Raw genomic sequence first — 19,252 nt, 5'->3', positions numbered from 1 at the left:
CGGGGCTGAAGGATGCGGCAGACTGAGCTGCTGTAGAATTAAGTGCGGTGGGTGGAGTGGTGAGAGGGCTACTGGTGGCTGCACTACTGTCCAACCAACGGTTAGAGGTAGTTGTTTTGCTGCTTGGTGGTGTGGCAGCGGTGAGTTGTTGGGTTGCAGGCAGCCGGTTTGGGAGTTGTTGTTGGTGGTGTAAAGGTTGGGACACAAAGGGATTTTCATAATTATGATTAAGTAATTCTTAAAAAATACATGTATTCTAAAGAATACATAATATAAATACAATTTTAATATATTATGGACCTTAAAAATAATTCAAAATAAAAATCAAAATACTTAATATGGGCCAATCAAATTTCGCCATATCAGCATATTGTGGTGTCATTTTTTAAGAATGACATTGTAGATTTTTTAATGGATATAGAGGTTTAAGATTGAAATTTCAATCATTATTTTGTCTTTAAAGTCATAATATTCGTAAGTGTTCGCTACAAATTTATAAAGATGAAAACTAATATGGTTTGATTGCATCATTTACCTCACCACCATGCTCAAAGGCACCTATTCACGAGACTTTCATGAATCCAGGATGCAAAATCAATGGGTGCCGGAGCTGCTTCCAATTGCTCGGGAAACCCATCCAAAAAGCAGAAAAACAATGTATGTTGTTACAAATTCCTAAGCTATCTTAACAAAATCTTTCGTACTCTTCATTGTTTTTATCACAAGTATTTAAAAATCTTCACCACTATTCGATAGATTAGTTATTCTTAAAAAACACTAGATGACGCTTCAATATAACAAAAATCTTGTTTTCTTAATAAGTCGATCTCCAATACTCTGAAAAATTAGGAAGATTCTAGATTTTTTGAAAGATAGATTACGGTTAATTTTAACAAATCTAATGAAGGGATGGTTGAAGTAAATATTTTTGTCTTAAAAGGAAAATACAGAGTTGCGAATTTTATAGTTGATTTTGCACATTTTTATTTAGACGTAATTAAGAGCGTAACTAATTTCCTTAATAAGGATGCAGTTGGTTAAACTTTAGAGCGTCCTATAAAAAAAGGTTAGACTTTAGAGCCTCTAACTAGGTTGAAATCCCGTGCAATAATGTACGGTTGTTAAATATTTTTTACAATCAAAATATAAGGTATATAAAATATATCCAGCAATATTTTATTTAGGTATATATAGGATAGGATAAAAAAAAAAAAGATTTTGCAATAAAAAAAGAGATAAGTGAAAAAGGCGGGAAAATTTTTCACAAGGTATTGACAAGTGTTATAGATGGATTTGCTTTTAGTATAGGTTAACTAGGTTAAGTCCCGTGCCATGCACGATTATAATTAACTTTGCAACAAAAATTATAAAGAATGGTTTTTTTTTTTTTTTTTTTTTTTTTTTTTTTTTTTTTGAGGGGAATAAAGAATGGTTGTTAATTTAACAATAATTTATCCAAAAAAAAAAATATTTGAGACAAAATAACTTGAATTTTAATTTATACCAAATGCGTAAAGGTTATTATTTTGAATTATTTTATAAAAAAAAAATTATTTAGTAATAGAAATTTAGAAGCTATTAGATTTTATATAAGAAAATGAAATTCTAAGCTTAGGTTAGTACCCGTATATGTCTGAAAAAAAAAGGTTAGGGCCTGTTCTCATTAACTGATCTTAGCCGAACTGAAATAAACTAAACTGAAATGAAATGAATGTTTTATACACTACTAGAAATAAGCTAAATTCCGACGGAAAAGTTCCGTTAGAAACACCCTGAAATTCGTCGGAAATAGGGTTTCCGACGGAATTCCGTCGGAAGAGGTTGTCGGAAAATATGTTGTAGGAAAAATGAACTTTTCCGACGAAAATTCCGCCGAAAACACTATTCCGACGGAAAAATATTTTCAGGTACTGCAACAATCCGTCGTAAAATTCCGACGGATTCAATTCCGTCGAAAATTTCCGACGGAATTTCCGTCGGAAATTGCTTTTATGAAATTTTAAAAAATGCACCGCGCCACCACGGGCACGGCGTATCACCACCTCCAACCACCAAAAAACCCAACATCAGCAGTCCATAACCACCCCACCACCCACAACCACCACATCTACCACTGATAACCACCAGATCAACCACCCACCGACAACCTCCAACCACCCAAAACACCCCTGTCAACCCCAACCACACCCACTTCCTAACCCTAACCTATCCACAACACCACCCCCACCCATACCCAGATCCACAGCACCACCACCACAACCACCCTAACCTATCCACAACACCACCACCACTTTACCCTCACCCTGACCGAACTCTAACCAAAACACCCATACCCCACCCTCACCCATACCCAGATCCACCCACCTAAACACCCAAACCCTAACCCGGACCCGACCGAACTCGACCCCACTTAAGCCCAGATCTCACAACCACCACAAACCACTGCAAATGTTAAACGCACGCACATCAGCCACATCCACCACCACCACCGAAATCCATATTTATAAAAAAAAATAATCGGAAACAAAAATCGAAAAATTAAAACATAAAACATACCTGAAATTGAAATATGCTTCGAATTTCAACATGGAAACGGTTTAACAAGGCCAAATTCGGCCATGAAAAGTGTAGATCTAAACTTTTCATGGCCGAATTTGGCCTAAAAAACCTTTCAAGTAGTTGGTTGATGTCGTTTGTGTGTTGGTCGTTGATGACGGTGGTGTTTGATGACGGTGGTTGTGTTGTTGTTGATGCCGTGGTGTTTGATGACGGTGGTTGTGTTGTTGTTGATGCCGTGGTGTGGTGGTCGAAAGAGGGGAAAGTACGGAGAACGAGAGGAGGGAGAACGAGAGGAGAGAGAACAGAGAGAAGAGGAAAGACAGAGAGGAGGAGAGGAGATCGAGAGAAGAAGATAAGAGGGAGAAGTAGAGAGGAGAACGAGAGGAGAGAGAAGCAGAGGAACGGAGAAGAGAGAGAGTGGAGAGTGGAGAGGAAAAGAGAAAAGAGGCGCTTCTCAAGTTTGTTTAGGGTTTTGTAGCGGAAATGGTTTTTTTTAAAAAAAATAAATTATGTTCCGACGGAATATTCCGTCGGAAACTTACGACGGACTATAAATCCGTCGGAAAAGGTAGTTTCCGACGAAAAATACAAAAATTCCGACGGATATTTATTCCGTCGGAAATTGCCGACGGAATCGATGAATTCGTCGGAAATTTCCGACGAAAAAAAATCCGTCGTAAATTTCCCTTTTTCCGACGGAATATTGGGTCCATCGGAAGAAGTCCTTCGGAATTAAGCTATTTTCTAGTAGTGTATAAGAGAAGGAAATTAGGAGCTGAACTAAACTGAACTGAATTGGATTGAATTTCAACGTATGAGAACAGACCCTTAGTACCCGTATACGAACTCATATACATTCGTCCTTATATTTTTGTTGACACACTTTGACCGGCATTAAATGAAAATTTAGTTGATTTTATATTACTTTAGGATATTTAGTATTCCGTAATAAACTTTTAAAAAATATATTTATAGTGAGTAGTAGCAGTTTTTATTTTAATTTTATTGCATAAAATGTGTAGAGTAATTAGATTGAAGTTTTCAATATATGGTTAGTTAAAATATTTTACACTATTCATGTGTCATCATTTACTTAATTTATTTTACCAATATACAATAAAAATATGATCATATAAAATGTTGTTGGATTTGGCATATGTCTGCTTATATATATATATATACATACATGTAAAATCATAATTTTCAATAATCTCTAATAAAATATGTTGATAATTAAAGTTGTGTCTCGGCAAATGTGCAAATCCAATTCTAGTCTATAAAAAACGGAGGGAGTATAATATAATAAAAAAATTTTGTTAAGTTGTTTGTATAGACGTTGTGTATAATTTTAAGATTCATACAAATTACGCGACCAAAATGATTTTTCTATTTCCGCCAAAGCGGGATTTTATTATAATAGATCAATTTCCGCCAAATTTATTAAACTTTGGGGAAAGGAGGACATACAAATACGTTCCGATGAGTTATAAGTATCCCAACGGGCCACATTGTGAGCAAGAACATTCCCGCTACGCTTAACATGAGAGCAACTAAAGGAAATAAACAAAGAACTGGAAAGAAACACATCTTCATAGAATAAGAAAATAGGAGCAGCTCCCTGTTGCCTTCCACGAATTGCCGAGACCACTCTCTGAGCATCACTTTCAAGGACCACATGGTCGAAGCCAAACCTCCTCGCCAGTTGGATGCCATAAGCAGCAGCACCAGCTTCTGCAAGCTCAGGGCTCCACCTCGCCATGACCTTCTTTATCGCAGCCACCAAAAGCCCTCCAGCAGCATCACGAATAACCACTCCAAAGCTAGCACTCACCCCTTCCACAATATGTGCATCAACGTTTATTTTCACAGCAGGGGCAGCAGGGGGGATCCATCTTGCATTAGATACAGTAGTGCTAGGGGCAGGGGCACGATTACTAACCTTCACATTATAGGTCACATAATCTGCACATAGTTTTACAAATCCAATAAAACTCTATTCGTAACTGACATTTCAGATGTCCGTTACGAATAACTGACATTTAAAATGTCAGTTACGAATAAGTGATTATTCGTAACTGACATCTTAAATGTCCCTTACGAATAGAGTTTTATTGTATATAATTTAACACTTATTTGTAACGGGCAACAAAAGTGCCCGTTACGAATAACTGGTTATTTGTAACTGACAATTTTGCTGCCCGTTACAAATAATTATTAAATTAAATTTTCATTTTATTTAATTTCGACAGCATGTATTTATATATAATTAATATATATTAATTAAAACCTGTTATAATATACATGTTCCTGTAAAAAGCAATTATACCGAACAATCTTTCGTAAAAATTAATACGACGTAATATAAAAACTGAAGTAGTAACACATTACAAATAAAAACTTGTATAAATTTATCCAACATATACAACACTAAAAATATTACGTTGTTTTACCTAAGCTAATAGTTAAGCATTCAATAAATATTTACTTCTAAAGTATTGCGCCCATTGTTCTCGAACCAAATTCAACTCGTCAACATCATATGGGGCGGTCTTTGGACAAAAATCCTATTGAAAAAAAAAAACCATATGAAAGTGGTTACAAAATAAAAACAATCATTAGAATAAATGCGATGAACCAAATTATAGAAATAAAACTCATAATATAGAAACAAAACACATAACATCCTTAATTGACTTATATTTTGATTTCTATGAGTTGAAATCAATAAAAAGTTAACATTTACTATTAAAAAAAAAACATATATAAGATATGGCAGAACCTGAATTGAAAAAAAAAGATATCAAAACAGTAGGTTGAATGTACATCAACCAAAATCAAAACACACCTAATTTAGGATGAAACTGAAATCTCAGAACTGATCAGAACTGAAATTTCAGAACTGATCGGAACTGAAATTTCAGAACTGATCGGAACTGAAATTTCAGTGATCGGAACTGATCGGAACTGAAATTTAAGAACTGATCGGAACTGAAATTTCAGAACTGATCGAAAGTTATCGGAACTGAAATTTCAGAACTGATCAGAAGTGATCAGAACTGAAATTTCAGAACTGATCGGATCTGAAATTTCAGAACTGATCAGAACTGATCGGAACTGAAATTTCAGAACTGATCGGAATTGAGACAAACAATAGTTCATAATGGATAATATTAATCAACTTGAAGACAAGGTAATAATTGCAGAACTAAAAGAGACAGCAATTTTAAAGCTGCAGAACTTCTCCCTAAAGCTATAATCTTTATTTATCAACTAGTTCAGCAAAGATATTTTGAAGCAAACTACTGATGAAATAAGATATCAACTGATTTTCGTGAATGTTATTTTTCATTGTCTTCATTTTAACTGCTGTTTACTCTGGTCTGGAAGTAGTTTATTGATGCTGAGTTTCACTGGGTTTTTTCTTTATTGTTTCCTAGACTCGTAGTCCAATTGTTTCAGCTCATGTTAGCATGAACTAATATGTCTACTGTGGCTATTAGACAAGCAACAATGAACTTCATTCTTGTAAGCTTTTGTTGGTCACATATATGATATACTTTTCAATTTATTTATATGATATACTTTTCAATTTATTCAATGGCTCTTTTTTCTAGCATTCCACCCCCTTTGAATATATGATATACTGCCCACAAGGTAAGTGCAATGAAGATACGATTCGTGTCCATACTTATCAAAGAGGAAATGAGCATTCGCCTGATATTTGTCCAAACAATGTTGCCAGAGGGGGCAACTGAACGACCAATGCAATGAACTTCAGTGAAATAGCTTATGAGCAGAATACACAACAATAGTGCACTTCATAAAGAGAAATGTGATTTGATAAGAAAGAGAATTATTACTACTCCATAATACTCTGTATTCAATAATTGGGCAGATTATTGACTATAAGAGTCAAAATCATCATCAGCCAAGGAAAAAAAAAAAACATGTTACAAGCCATCAAATAAGCATCTATCAAATTTGGAGTTAAGTAAATAAATTACTGAAAATAGTTATCCGGCCGAACTAAATTCGAGTAGCGTACCAGGTCGAATTTGTCATCATACACCAAAAAGAAGACTTACAGAGTTACAAGCCATCAAATAAGTCACCATAAACACCCATCAATCTATTTATCAGTAAAAAAAAAAAAGAAAAAAATTACAGTTCTAATTTAAAAGAGTAAAAAGCCAGCATCTAACTTTACAATTGTACATATTCATTTGCTATAAACATCCTAAATGCAGCAACCAAATGTGAAATTGGGTATATCCCAATTAATTTCCAGAGAATATAAATTAAGGAAATTCTCAACTAGTTCTTTATTTTCACTCAATATCCATTTATCCTCTGAAAATCAGATACTGGGACCTAGGGTTGACTTCATTTTCACTCAAAAATCAGATTTAAAAATAAAATAAAATAAAAATAAAAATAAAAAAAATCAATTATCCAAAAATCCACTCAAATTCATAAAAACAAAATCAAAAACTCAAGCTCAAATTCAAATTCAAAAAAGAAAAAAGAAAAAAAAATACCTGGATTCTTGAGTTTCGAGAAGAGAGCTTGCAAAGGAGACCGGAGAAAACGACCGGAGTAAACCACCTGAGAAAACGAACGGAGATAACCACCGGAGCAAACGGCGGAAATGGCGAGGAGCCGGCCACCGGAGCTTGGAAGGAGAAAGGGAGAAGAGACGAGGCCCGGCGACGGAGAAACAGAAGACCGGCGACTGAGAAACAAATGACCGGCGACGGAGAAACAAAGGACCGGCTTCAAGGAGATGAGATTGCGCTTCAATGGGGAACAGTCGAGCTGAGTATGAGGGAGGGAAAATGAAAAAAGGGGATTGAAAAATTTTTAGGGCTTGAAAAGTTTAATTTTGAGGGTTATTTAATCGTAACGGACAATTTAAGTCAGTTACAAATAAGTTGGTCAATCTCGTGTTGACTTTACTTTTTGTAACGGACAGAAAATGTCCGTTACGAATAACTTATTATTTGTAACTGTCAGTAATTGTCCGTTACAAATAAAAATTTATTCGTAACGGGCAGTAAGGTGCCCGTTACGAATAAGTAATTATTTGTAACGGACACCTTACCGCCTGTTACAAATACACATTTTTTACGCGGATTGAAATTTTTTTGTAACGGACATTAATTTTGCCCGTTACGAATGATGTTATTGTAACGGGCAACAACATGTCCGTTACGATTAACCCGTTACAAATAGACTTTTTTCCACTAGTGGCATCATTCAATAAATCCAGAAAATTGCTTTTCTCCCAGATTTTTGTGGCAGCCTTGCAGAAGAAAAGTGCATGAATATCAGTTTCCACTCCCCCATTACATATTGTGCAGCGATTATTGGTTCGAATGTGGCGCTTGTATAGAACATCAAGCACTCCCAAACTCCCCATACATGCTCTCCAAATAAAATGACATAACTTCGGGGGTCCTTTCAAGTTCCATACATATTTCCAGAGCTCAGTGTTGTCACTCCCACGGAAGAGTTCCCACGTTCGCAAATGCCCAAGCCTACCAAGCCAATACCCTAATTTAACCGAGTATAACCCATCCTTGGTCGGCCACCAATACCTCATATCACACGGCCACCTCCTAGACAAAGGAATGTCAAGAATGGCTCTCTTGTCTCCCTCATTGAAATGAGCATCCAACACCCCAACATCCCAGCAGCCTCCATTAAAATCAATCAGCTCACACACACGAAGGTTCGGATTGTGATTTGGCAGAGGGGTTGGTACATAGAGCTGTCCTTCACCACGAACCCAAGATTCCTCCCATACCCGAATTGAGACCCCATTCCTAACCCTCCATTTCAATCCATCAAGGAGAAGAGATTTTGCCCCCCACATGCTTCTCCAACTATAACTCGAATCAAAGCCCCTTAGAGCCTCTAAAAAGTCAGAATTTTTATAATATCGAGCCTTCAAAATAGCATGTAGCAAGGGGTTACCTTCTTGAGAAAGCCTCCAACATTGCTTTGCAAGCAAAGCTTGATTAAAGCACTTCAAATCACGGAATCCCAATCCCCCCATAGACTTTGGAAGACATAATTTCTCCCAACTATGCCAATGCATTTTCCTATCCACCCCGTTCGAGCCCCACCAAAATCGAGCTAAAATGGAGTGGATTTCATCAATAAGACCATCCGGGGTTTTAAAAATACTCATCATGTATGTGGGAATAGCTTGAGCCACGGCTTTTATCATTACTTCCTTCCCCGGGCGAGATAACAATTTTTCCTTCCATCCTTGACGCTTCTTCCAGATTCTCTCCTTTAGACATGCAAACACGGCTTTTTTTTTATCTCCCTATTATAGTCGGCAAACCCAAATATTTTTCATGTCGAACTACCTCTCGAATCCCAAGAGCTGCCACAATCAAGTTTCGTTGGTCCAAAGACACACATTTTCTAAACGCGACTTCGGTCTTGCTTAGATTAACTTTCTGACCCGATGCCCTTTCATACGTACTGATTATATCAGCAATTTTAGAGCATTCTTGCAAATTTGCTTTAGCAAACACGATACTATCATCAGCAAAAAAGAGGTGAGATATTCTAGGTGCCCCTCTACAAATTCGAACCCCACTCAGAAGCTTATCATTCACCGCCTTAGAAATAAGAGTTGAAAAAGCTTCCGCACATAAAAGAAAAAGGTACGGAGAAATGGGATCACCTTTTCTTAGTCCACGGGACGGAGTGAGGGAGCCTTTGATCTTGCCATTATATTTGAAGGAGAAAGAAACACTGGAAAGACATTGCATTATTCGATTCACCCAAGCTATCTTGAACCCAAACTTTAACATCACCCTTTCCAAAAAGCACCATTCGACCCTATCATAAGCCTTGCTCATGTCCAACTTAAGAGCCGCCGTCCCATCTTGCCCTTCACCTTCATCGCATGAAAAACCTCAAAAGCCACAAGAGCATTATCAGTAATTAATCTCTTCGGAACAAAAGCACTCTGTTGTATGGAAATAATCGACTCAAGGAAAGGCTTTAGTTTATTTGCAAAGGTCTTCGAAATTATCTTGTAAAGCACATTACATAAACTAATGGGTCGATATTCCTTTATACTCTTAGGATCATTGCATTTTGGAATAAGCACAATACAAGTTGAGTTCACATCATTCAACAGCACATTACCCCTTCACCAACTCTTCACAAACCGAATTACATCCCCACCAATAATATCCCAAAATTTATGGAAAAAGAGGGCATGCATACCGTCGGGTCCGGGCACCTTATTAGGATGCATCTGAAATAAAGCTTCCCTAATCTCTTCTGCACGGAGTAGCTAATTTAGTACTCCTCCGTACTAAATTACTGTACGTATAACGTACGAGTACATAATGTTGGATGAAAATAAGAAACAAGTTAACAAGAAACATGCATGTAATTAAACAGTATTACATGAAAAGTAATTAAAACGAAAAACTGGAATATAGATCTTAACAGAAAAAAAAAAAGGCAGCAATACAAGCAACAACCACTTGATGATCAGCTGGAAAAACTACAAAACCATATTTATGATCAGTAGGATAACCTACAGAACCATGGGCATAACCATAACTTGATTGTTGTATAATAACAGGTGGTGGTGATGGTGTCCGATGGCCTCAGTCACCAAATAAACCACCAGACGAACAGCCAATGCCATTGTCGAGAACGGCCGTGACAAGCGTTGGCTGCACTACCATGATCGGTTGAAATTAATTAGTACAAGCTGTTGTAGAATATTTATAATTTAATTTAGATATAATTAAAGAGACGTGGTTTCTACGTACATCCATTTCATAATCAAAATTAAACAGACGTGCATTGGTTTTGTCGATCAAGTCAATGGCTCAATGCATTATGCATGCTTTCGAATAATATGGTGTACTATAGATTATGTCATTATCTTATGGGATCTCATTAGATTCATTAGGATGCAAATTTTCTAAATATATACAAGTAGTGCGGATTACATTTGTATAATTTAAACAAATATGTGATTTAAGATTTTAATAACTAAATAAGAGCATTAGAGATCACATGCACTACTACAAAACTTGGAAAACATACCGCTTATTAAAAACCCGTTATTTAACGAACGGGTCTGTTTTGATGTAACAGATCCAATATTTAATATAACAGATCTCTTATATATCCTAGGGCCCACCACTTAAGAATATATGAGATATAAAGGACCTTATTATGCACTCAACGGGTCTCTTCCTTCATCCTTTAACACATGCTCTGCTCTTATTTTCCATTTCTTATTACTCTTATTGTTTTATTTATTCATTTTATGTTCTCATCTAAACTCCTCATCTATATATTTTGGCATTCTCTCTCCTCAAAACCCTAACCTCAACCCCCAAATTAAAATCCTCATCTTCTAGCTCTTCCGAATCCGCCGTCTATCTTCCTTTTACTTTCTCTATTCAAGCTATGAAAATTTCCACTCATTGTTAAAGCAACTCCTACCATCTCCATAAGAAAATCACGCTCTAAGGTATATAGTTTTCTCTCTCATTCGTGATTTTTCTCCGTCTCTTAAATCGTATGTTGGGATTCAACAATGATGTCTATGTTCTTCTTTTTGTTTGAAAAATTGCAGAATTCAAACCTGAAATCGTGCGTGGTCGGCTTTTTTGCCGTTTTTAATTGGCCTTGATGTCGGTTAGGATGGAGGTTTCTGGGTTTTTTGTTTTTGTGATTTGTTCAAAGAAATGAAGGTATTTTGGTAATTGGGGTGGATAACTCTTTATGTTTTTTTAGATCTATCTGTTTGGGTTTGGATTTTAGTTTATTCTCCATTTTTATGTCCAATTTCTTCTTATGGCTGGTATTTTGATTATTAGTTTGGGTTGTTCTTGATTATTGCAGTATATGAAATAGATGGAGATAGTGGACGAAAATTTTCAACTATGGGAAGGAAGACATAATTATGCGTGGTCTTCTTGAGTATTTTGTAATCAAAGAATCACAATTTGCAAATTTGTTGACTGCAGAACTTTGGTGCGTGGGATCGAAAGATTAATGTCAATTGAATTTAGTTAGAACTTATATACTGTATGTTGTATGTTTAGGAATTGTGTTTGTATATTTTTTTTTTTGACAGTACAGTGTTTGTATAACTTGTTGAACTAAAGAGTTGCAATTTTTTTGTTTTGTAATTATATACTTGTAAATTTGGATCTGTAGCTTTGTAAATGTTGTATAATACCAATCTGATTATTTAAAAGAAATATTATTGATGTTAAATTGTAATTTCGTAATTTGCCAAAAAAATCAGCTATTTATTTTAGCGTAGAAAATTTAAATTTTAATAAATATGAAAATTATTATTTTTTTTTTTAAAAAAAGGATCAAACAGACCCGTTATTTAATATATGTGGTTTATTTGACACCCCTTAACAGACCTGCTATTGCAAATAACGGGTCCTTTCCCTTTAAAGTGCATCAATTATACACCATACCAAACAGACCCCTTATCTCTATTAACGGATCTATTTGTTTTTAGAAACAGACCCCCATAATGAAGGGGTCTCTTTACCAAAGAGACCCCTGAGATAGAGACCCGTCAGAAACGGGTCTCTAAGGCATGTTTTAACGGGTCTCTTCGCCTATTTTTGTAGTAGTGATGCATGTGAAGAACTTTATGAAACAGGAAAGCATTATTTTATTTACAATTTGACACTAACAGTCCCAGTTATGATTTACCTTCTTTAAAAGGCCTTAACTGTCGTTAAACAATTATGCGCACTCCTAACCTTAGAGGAGTCCTTCTCAAAACAATCTCAATCAAATTTTTTAACCAATTTGACTGATTAATAGTGGCACTATGCATGCATGTCCTGTTTTCGTTATTAGGCTTAGTTAAAAAATAAATAAATAATCCTTCACTTCTCTAAACTTCCACCCCCTATGTTTAGGTCGTTGTACTGTGTTCTTTTCATCTTAAAACTATATCATTATTAAGTAAAACGACCGCTAAATATTCAACACACGTGACATTTTTACTTGTTTGTAGGGTCATAATATGCTAGGGACTTTAAGAAATGCCATCCCAAAGTAGGTATTGTCATGAGTTAATAGATATATAGTTGGGATTGTTTAAAGAAGATTGTCCATAGCTAGGACATGTGGTGTAAATTATCCTTTTATTTATTACTAGTGTTTATACACGTGATGTGTGATTTTAATTAATTTTATACTTCTTTAAGGCCATTAGTAATAATTCTTCTTAAAGAACTGGCTATACACATCGTTTGCGTTGGATTCCTTAGTTTCAATAAAATATTAATCCACATATCAATCAATTTACGCTAATTTTAAAAATAATAATCTTGTCATCATTCATCAAATATCAAATAAATTAACAAAAAATAAATAGTAATCAATGAAATCATATTGTACACTTGCCGTAATATGCTGTATAGTAAGTAAAAGTAACACACATATATAATGTTGAATGAAAATAAGAATTAAGAAACAAGAAACATGTAAACAATATTACATCAAATATAAAATGAAAGTTTCCAATATAAATTTAAGAGAAAAGAAAACGGCAGCAATACAATTATGGTTGTCCAACACGCACTTGAGCACCTGCTGGATAAACTCCGCCTGGATAAACTACTTCGCCTGGATAAACTTGAGGACCATATGGATCATATACTACTGGTACCACTTGTTGTTGCTGTACTATTACTTGTTGTGGTGGTGGATCCCTCTGGCAAGCTCGACCACCAAATATACCACTAAACGCACAGCTAATACCGTCGGCAAAGGCCGTCACAAGCATTGGCTGCATTATTACCACGGCTATCAATAACACCACCATACACTTTGTGACTTGACTCATTTTCTTTTTGTTCTAGCTTGTTATATCAAAGATTGATTGAATGAAGTTAATTAGTGGATCGAATTGGATCAACCATTTATAATAAGGCCAGATATGTTAATGTAGAATATTTAATCAAACAGTAGACGTGGTTTCCACATCCATTTCAACATAATCAAATTAAACAGCTAGACGTGCAGTAGCTGTTCCTCATCCATCATAATTCATAATAATGCATGCTTTGAAAATTAATTTCTAAGTATATTTCAATATTTGTGTGCCACTGAATAATTAACATGCTCTACATGATGGCTTTTAAACTTTTTATAACTAATTAATTTAACATGCGTTTACTCTTGAAGCTAAGCAAAGGTAGGCCTTGGTCAAGCCTTGGATGAACTTAAGCAGTTACAAGATTAGAGTTGAAGCGTCCGAATTGAATACCACATATACAGGCACGTAAGCGATTGGTTAAGTTATACTCCGTACTAGATTAATTTATCCAGGTTATTCAATACTCGTATAATTTTTTCCTCGTACTTGAGGCTTTTTCTACTATTTGTATAATTTGGCCTGATCTAGTCAGAGCGAGTTAAAACATGAGAATTGTATACCAAATTTAGCTAACAATTTATCATTACTTAAAGTTATACTTGATTAAGTTATCCAGATTACCCAGTTAATTATCTTGTTGACTTGGATTCCACCATCACTAATACGTACATACTCCGTTCATTTTATCACTACTCTTTATTACTTTATTACTCCGTAGTAGCAAGTTGTTACTCAGGTAAACTTTTATTTTTTTACTCAAGGTCCATTATTTTTTTGGGCCCGTTATAAGCTGGCCACACCATGTAGCCACGTACAAAAAGATGTCAAACTTTTATTATTATTAATTTTTTTATTTTTTTTTTATAAAAAACAAAGTGTTTTTTTTTTTTTTTTTACAAGACTTGGTGTGAGGAACAAAGTCAACTATCAACGTTTACTGAATGATGTGTCATTGTGTCCAAACTCCAAAATCAGACCAAAAAATAATTGTAGTTGTTACGCCATCGTCTTCTTTCAGCTTTCTTCAACTTCACTCACTCCCATGCGCTTCTCCAACATTCTTTCCTCCAACCTATTCACTAAATCTCCATACTTTACACTTTATACTTGATTCACCTTCAATTACAAAATCATAGTTGAATCCAACTGTTCGACCCCTTGATTTTCGGATTCAGATACCTTGTTTAAGGTCAGTTTTACTCTAATTTATGCTCAAATTTACTGTATTTAGTATGATTTATGATATTTGATCATTGCTTAGTTAGTTGAATTAGATACTTTGGTAGCTAGGAATCAAGATCTTACTTTCTAGTGTTTGACTAAACCCTTGAAATTAGTACTTTTACTGCAACTGATGATTAGGGAGACTTTATAATCATGTGAATTTGTGGATTTGAGCAACTGGGTTTTGCAAGATTAGGGGTTAATTGCATTTTCTGAAGTGGGTTTATTTCTATTTTGGTTAATTTGTATGAATTGAGTTGTTGATCATGAGGGTTTTGCCAATTTGGACTCTACATGTTTTGTTGTTAGTGTTTCTGTTGATTGGGTTTACGAGTTGCGAATTTGATTTGGATTTCGTGGACGCCGAATCTGAAATGGAAGATGATGCTGTTAGAAGAGCCCCCCAATATGATCGTTTAGATGAAGTGAAAAAAGCATGTTCTAAAGTCATATGTTCTGCTACTGAACTGAAAATTGATGACAATGTAATTGATAGGATTAAGAATGAGATTTTCTTTAATAATGGAGATTGGGAGCAAGAAGGAACTAATGCACCTTTGTTGCCATTTGATGATAGACCACCGAGAATGTCATCTAGTTATGATTATGAACTATACAACGCTTCTCGTTTGATGCCGCCGTATAAGCTTGTATCTTTCAAATTGACTGATGTTAGCAGTGCTCATCGGTCTAAAAGGACTGTAGCTGTCAATGGCTATCTTTATTTTGTGATTACCTCTAGTCTCCCTTTGGCAACTATGAGTGAACGAGTGCTTAAAGGCCCAGAATTTTCCATGTGGAGCCAACATTCTCAGCTTCTTATTAGTCTCCAAGGGGTATATGCTGAATCAAGAAAAAATGGTGGGGAGAAAATGCTGTGTTTGTTGGGTAGCACCATGCTGCCTTCCCGTCAGCCTGATTCTAGTGATTCAGGCTCAAGTGATAATCAGCCAACTCTGCTGCAGGATGAGCAAATCCTAATCGTTCTTAACATCCAAAGAAAGCTAGTCTAAAGAACAGGGCCATTCAAGGTGAGGTGCGGAGTTTGAACTCGAAAACAAGTCCAAAGTACTTTGATAAAGTTAAAATCACATCTCAGATGCAGGCTAATGCTCGTGACTATGAATTTAACTCTGATGAGATTATAGCAAAGGCATGTAATCCATATCCATACTCGGATACTTCCATAAGTAGCGGCATAGAGCCCTACAAGGGTGCTGATTTTTGTTCAACACTTAAAAAAAATTCCATTGATGGGGCTTTTGTAGTTGTGCCTCATTGGCAATGCAATGACACTGATGAATTTTGTAGCAAGTTTGGTCCTTTTGCTTCAGATAAACAAATAAACAGTACAGATGGAAGCTTCAAGGATGTGAGAATTCTTGTGCACAACATTGTCTGTGTAACTAAAAAAACAAGGATGTATTTTTTTTTTTTTTTATGAAAACAAGCAAGCGGGATTTTATTATAATAGATCAATTTCCGCCAAAGTTATTAAACTTTGGGGAAAGGAGGACATACAAATACGTTCCGATGAGTTATAAGTATCCCAACGGGCCACATTGTGAGCAAGAACATTCCCGCTACGCTTAACATGAGAGCAACTAAAGGAAATAAACAAAGAACTGGAAAGAAACACATCTTCATAGAATAAGAAAATAGGAGCAACTCCCTGTTGCCTTCCACGAATTGCCGAGACCACTCTCTGAGCATCACTTTCAAGGACCACATGGTCGAAGCCAAACCTCCTCGCCAGTTGGATGCCATAAGCAGCAGCACCAGCTTCTGCAAGCTCAGGGCTCCACCTTGAAATAAGTATTATTAATAGTATATAGAATATATGTTAAAAAAAAAAATACTACGTATATTAATTGAGTATGATTGGATTAGATACGTTGTCAAAATAGAAATAAGTATTATTGTAGCTTATAAAATGGAAGTCATTAAAATTTGGCAAAAAAATAAAAAAAAATAAAAAGGAAAGTGCAAAAAGGAGGGAAAATTATTAATGACATTGTGACAAGTGTCATCTTAGATTCGCTTTTAGTATAGGTTAATTGATTGATAGATAGATTAGTTTATTATACATAGTCTTCTCTTGACTTCTTACATACTCTATTTTCTCACTTCCATATTTCACGCCTCTTTCCAAAACCCTCATCCAATCCAAGGCTCTAAACTTATTGCGCAATTCTTACAAAAACTTCAGGTAATTTAATCCGATCGCAAATTCATCACCATTTTAATCTCAACTATCATATCAAAACACGTTCAATTTTATTTTATTTTTTGTTTCTTAATTATTTTAATCCTGACCCAATTCTAATTCATCAATTTCAGGTTTCAATTCAATGCAAGAAGTAAAAAAATCAGCGAAAAAAATGGAGCAAACAACAGCAAAATCAGAATCCGAAACACCAACTCTTCCGGATGATGTAATAGTAGAGATGATTCTACCTAGACTTCCGGTAAAACCCTCAATCCGCTTCAAATGTGTATCAAAATTTTGGCTTACTACACTTTCAAGCAACAAATTCGCAAAAACCCACCTCAATATTTCATCATTATCCAACACTAAATCCCTCATTTATAAAGAGATTAATTGTTACCGAATGCATAACGGCCGCTTTTTATCCTTTGATGAATGCTACAATATGAAAGAATTTGTCAACTTAGAGGACAGATATAATGGCCCGAGGTATGGACCTATTCCTCGGGCTACTCGTATTGTGGGCTCTTGTAATGGTGTTTTGTGCTTGTTTGATAGCGATTTGTTTGAGTTTGTTCTGTGGAACCCTGTAACGAATCATTACCACCTTGCTGGTGGGCTTGAACTTAATTATGTGCCAAATGATGATGTTACCAGTGTCGGATTTGGTTACATATCTTCTATTGATGACTATAAGATAGGTTGTTTAGTACATTCTGATGAGGGGGTGTGTCATGTTCATGTTTATTCACTAAAAACTAGGGAGTGGAAAGAAACGGCTTGTTTAGAGGCAAAAGAATACGTACCTATAGATCGATGTTATTATTCGGCCTTAGTTGATGATATTATATACTGGCCTGACCTCCAGAAGCTAGAGTTTATAGGGATGAGAAAAGTCACATCGTTGGGTTGAACTTAGTCAGTGGACTATTGACAAAAGTCCAATTGCCGAATTTACTTACTAGGAATTTCGATGCTAAAGTATTCGAGATAAAAGGGAGTTTGTCATTGTGTTGTACCATGTATGATCATGGTAGACGACATACTACACGAGTTTATGATGTTTGGACTTTAAAGAATAATGGTGACGGAAATTCTTGGGAAAAATCGTTCTCAATCAATATCAAAGGCTTGACTTTACTTTACATATTTGAGACGGGAAAATGTTTGGTAACTCGAAACTCAAACCAGCTTATGCTACTTGATCCTAATGAGGCAACATCGAGTTCATCGACTGAAGGTGATGGAGAAGTTGCGGCTATTTGGCAGCGACGCAAAAGATCAAGAGGAAATTTGTCAAATTTCTATCACAAAGCTATAGCAGACGTCTGGAACTATACAGAGAGTCTCATTTCGCCTTGTGGTATATTTGCGTGTGGTGAATGAAGATGACGGCAAGACTGGAGAAAGAGTTGAAGAAAATGCTTAGGAGCCGAGGCATCAAGCATACAATTATATGTATCATTGTAATATTCGGGTGGTATTGTATGTTCTTAGCATTGTCAAAACAGTTTGACAGTTCGGATTCGGTTCGGTATTAAATCGGGTCGGTTTGAAATCGGTTTAAATGTATGCGGGTCGGTTTCAGTTCGGTTTAAATAGTTATCGGTTCGATTCGGTTTCGGTTTATTCTTGAGCGGTTTTAATTCGGTTCGGGTTGTAAACGGTTCGGGAAGTAAACGGTTCGGTACAGTCGGGTTGCGGTTTGTTAACGGTTCGGTGTAAACGGTTTTTATACCGGTTCAAACAGTTTCGGGTTGGAAACGGTTTCGAGTTAGAAACGGTTCGGTTCTTTTTTACTTTAGTTTTATTTTGGTTCGGTTTGTTGACGGGTTCGCCTTTTATACGATTTAACGTTATTTGGATTAGTTCCATTTCACGTTTACTAAATTATGGTTCAGAACGGTTTTTTATTTCAAAAAGTCGGTTTTTAATCGGGTCGTTTGGATTCGGGCAGTTAAACAATTTTGGTTTGAAATTTCATAGTACTTGCTAACTAACCTTTTGCTCGTTAGCAAGTTTTATATCAAGCCGAGACTTCATCACTTCATATTTAGGCATTAGGCAGTATATTATATACAAATTCTCATCGATTTTAAAAATACATATCATGTTATTTTCAAGTTTAGTCATACTGATGTTACTAGTTTATTACGAAGTAACGTAGATTATAAAAGTTTAGTGTATTAATGAATTATTATTGTTTTACTATCACATTGTTAGCTGCTTCTTATTCAATCATCTAATTGATGTGTCATAATCATGATTTGATGAGTTATTGTGAGATCAAAATTACAGTTTGATTTATAGACAGCTCGGTTTATTAACGGTTCAGTGCAAACGGGTTT

At 35.5% G+C, this 19,252-nt stretch overlaps 2 protein-coding genes across 2 annotated transcripts; one reads left to right on the top strand and one right to left on the bottom strand.

The window, feature by feature from the left end:
- Positions 1 to 3,970: 3,970 nt before the first annotated feature.
- LOC145589043 (uncharacterized) lies at positions 3,971 to 13,387 on the bottom strand. The gene is made up of 6 exons (XM_081645617.1): positions 13,183 to 13,387; positions 10,064 to 10,129; positions 8,937 to 9,475; positions 7,772 to 8,893; positions 7,098 to 7,374; positions 3,971 to 4,521 (listed from the first exon to the last, which is right to left on the bottom strand). The coding sequence occupies exons 1-6, from the start codon at positions 13,385 to 13,387 to the stop codon at positions 3,971 to 3,973; spliced, it is 2,760 nt and encodes a 919-aa protein (XP_081501743.1).
- Positions 13,388 to 17,076: 3,689 nt separating this feature from the next.
- LOC145589042 (putative F-box/kelch-repeat protein At1g12870) lies at positions 17,077 to 18,290 on the top strand. The gene is made up of 2 exons (XM_081645616.1): positions 17,077 to 17,605; positions 17,773 to 18,290. The coding sequence occupies exons 1-2, from the start codon at positions 17,077 to 17,079 to the stop codon at positions 18,288 to 18,290; spliced, it is 1,047 nt and encodes a 348-aa protein (XP_081501742.1).
- The last annotated feature ends 962 nt before the right edge of the window (positions 18,291 to 19,252 follow it).

This window comes from Chenopodium album, chromosome 17 (assembly GCF_948465745.1).
Source record: "Chenopodium album chromosome 17, dcCheAlbu1.1, whole genome shotgun sequence".
NCBI lineage: Eukaryota > Viridiplantae > Streptophyta > Magnoliopsida > Caryophyllales > Amaranthaceae > Chenopodium > Chenopodium album.
This window is presented reverse-complemented; position numbering and strand designations above follow the sequence as displayed.

Coding starts and splice junctions, on each gene's coding strand:
- LOC145589042 (XM_081645616.1), top strand. CDS start 17,077: ATGGAGCAAACAACAGCAAAATCAGAATCCGAAACACCAACTCTTCCG. Junction 17,606..17,772: donor TATTGATGACTATAAGATAG/GTTGTTTAGTAC, acceptor CCTGACCTCCAG/AAGCTAGAGTTTATAGGGAT.
- LOC145589043 (XM_081645617.1), bottom strand. CDS start 13,387: ATGCAGCCAATGCTTGTGACGGCCTTTGCCGACGGTATTAGCTGTGCG. Junction 10,130..13,182: donor AGGCGGAGTTTATCCAGCAG/GTGCTCAAGTGC, acceptor ATGGTTCTGTAG/GTTATCCTACTGATCATAAA. Junction 9,476..10,063: donor TCATCAAGTGGTTGTTGCTT/GTATTGCTGCCT, acceptor CATGCGATGAAG/GTGAAGGGCAAGATGGGACG.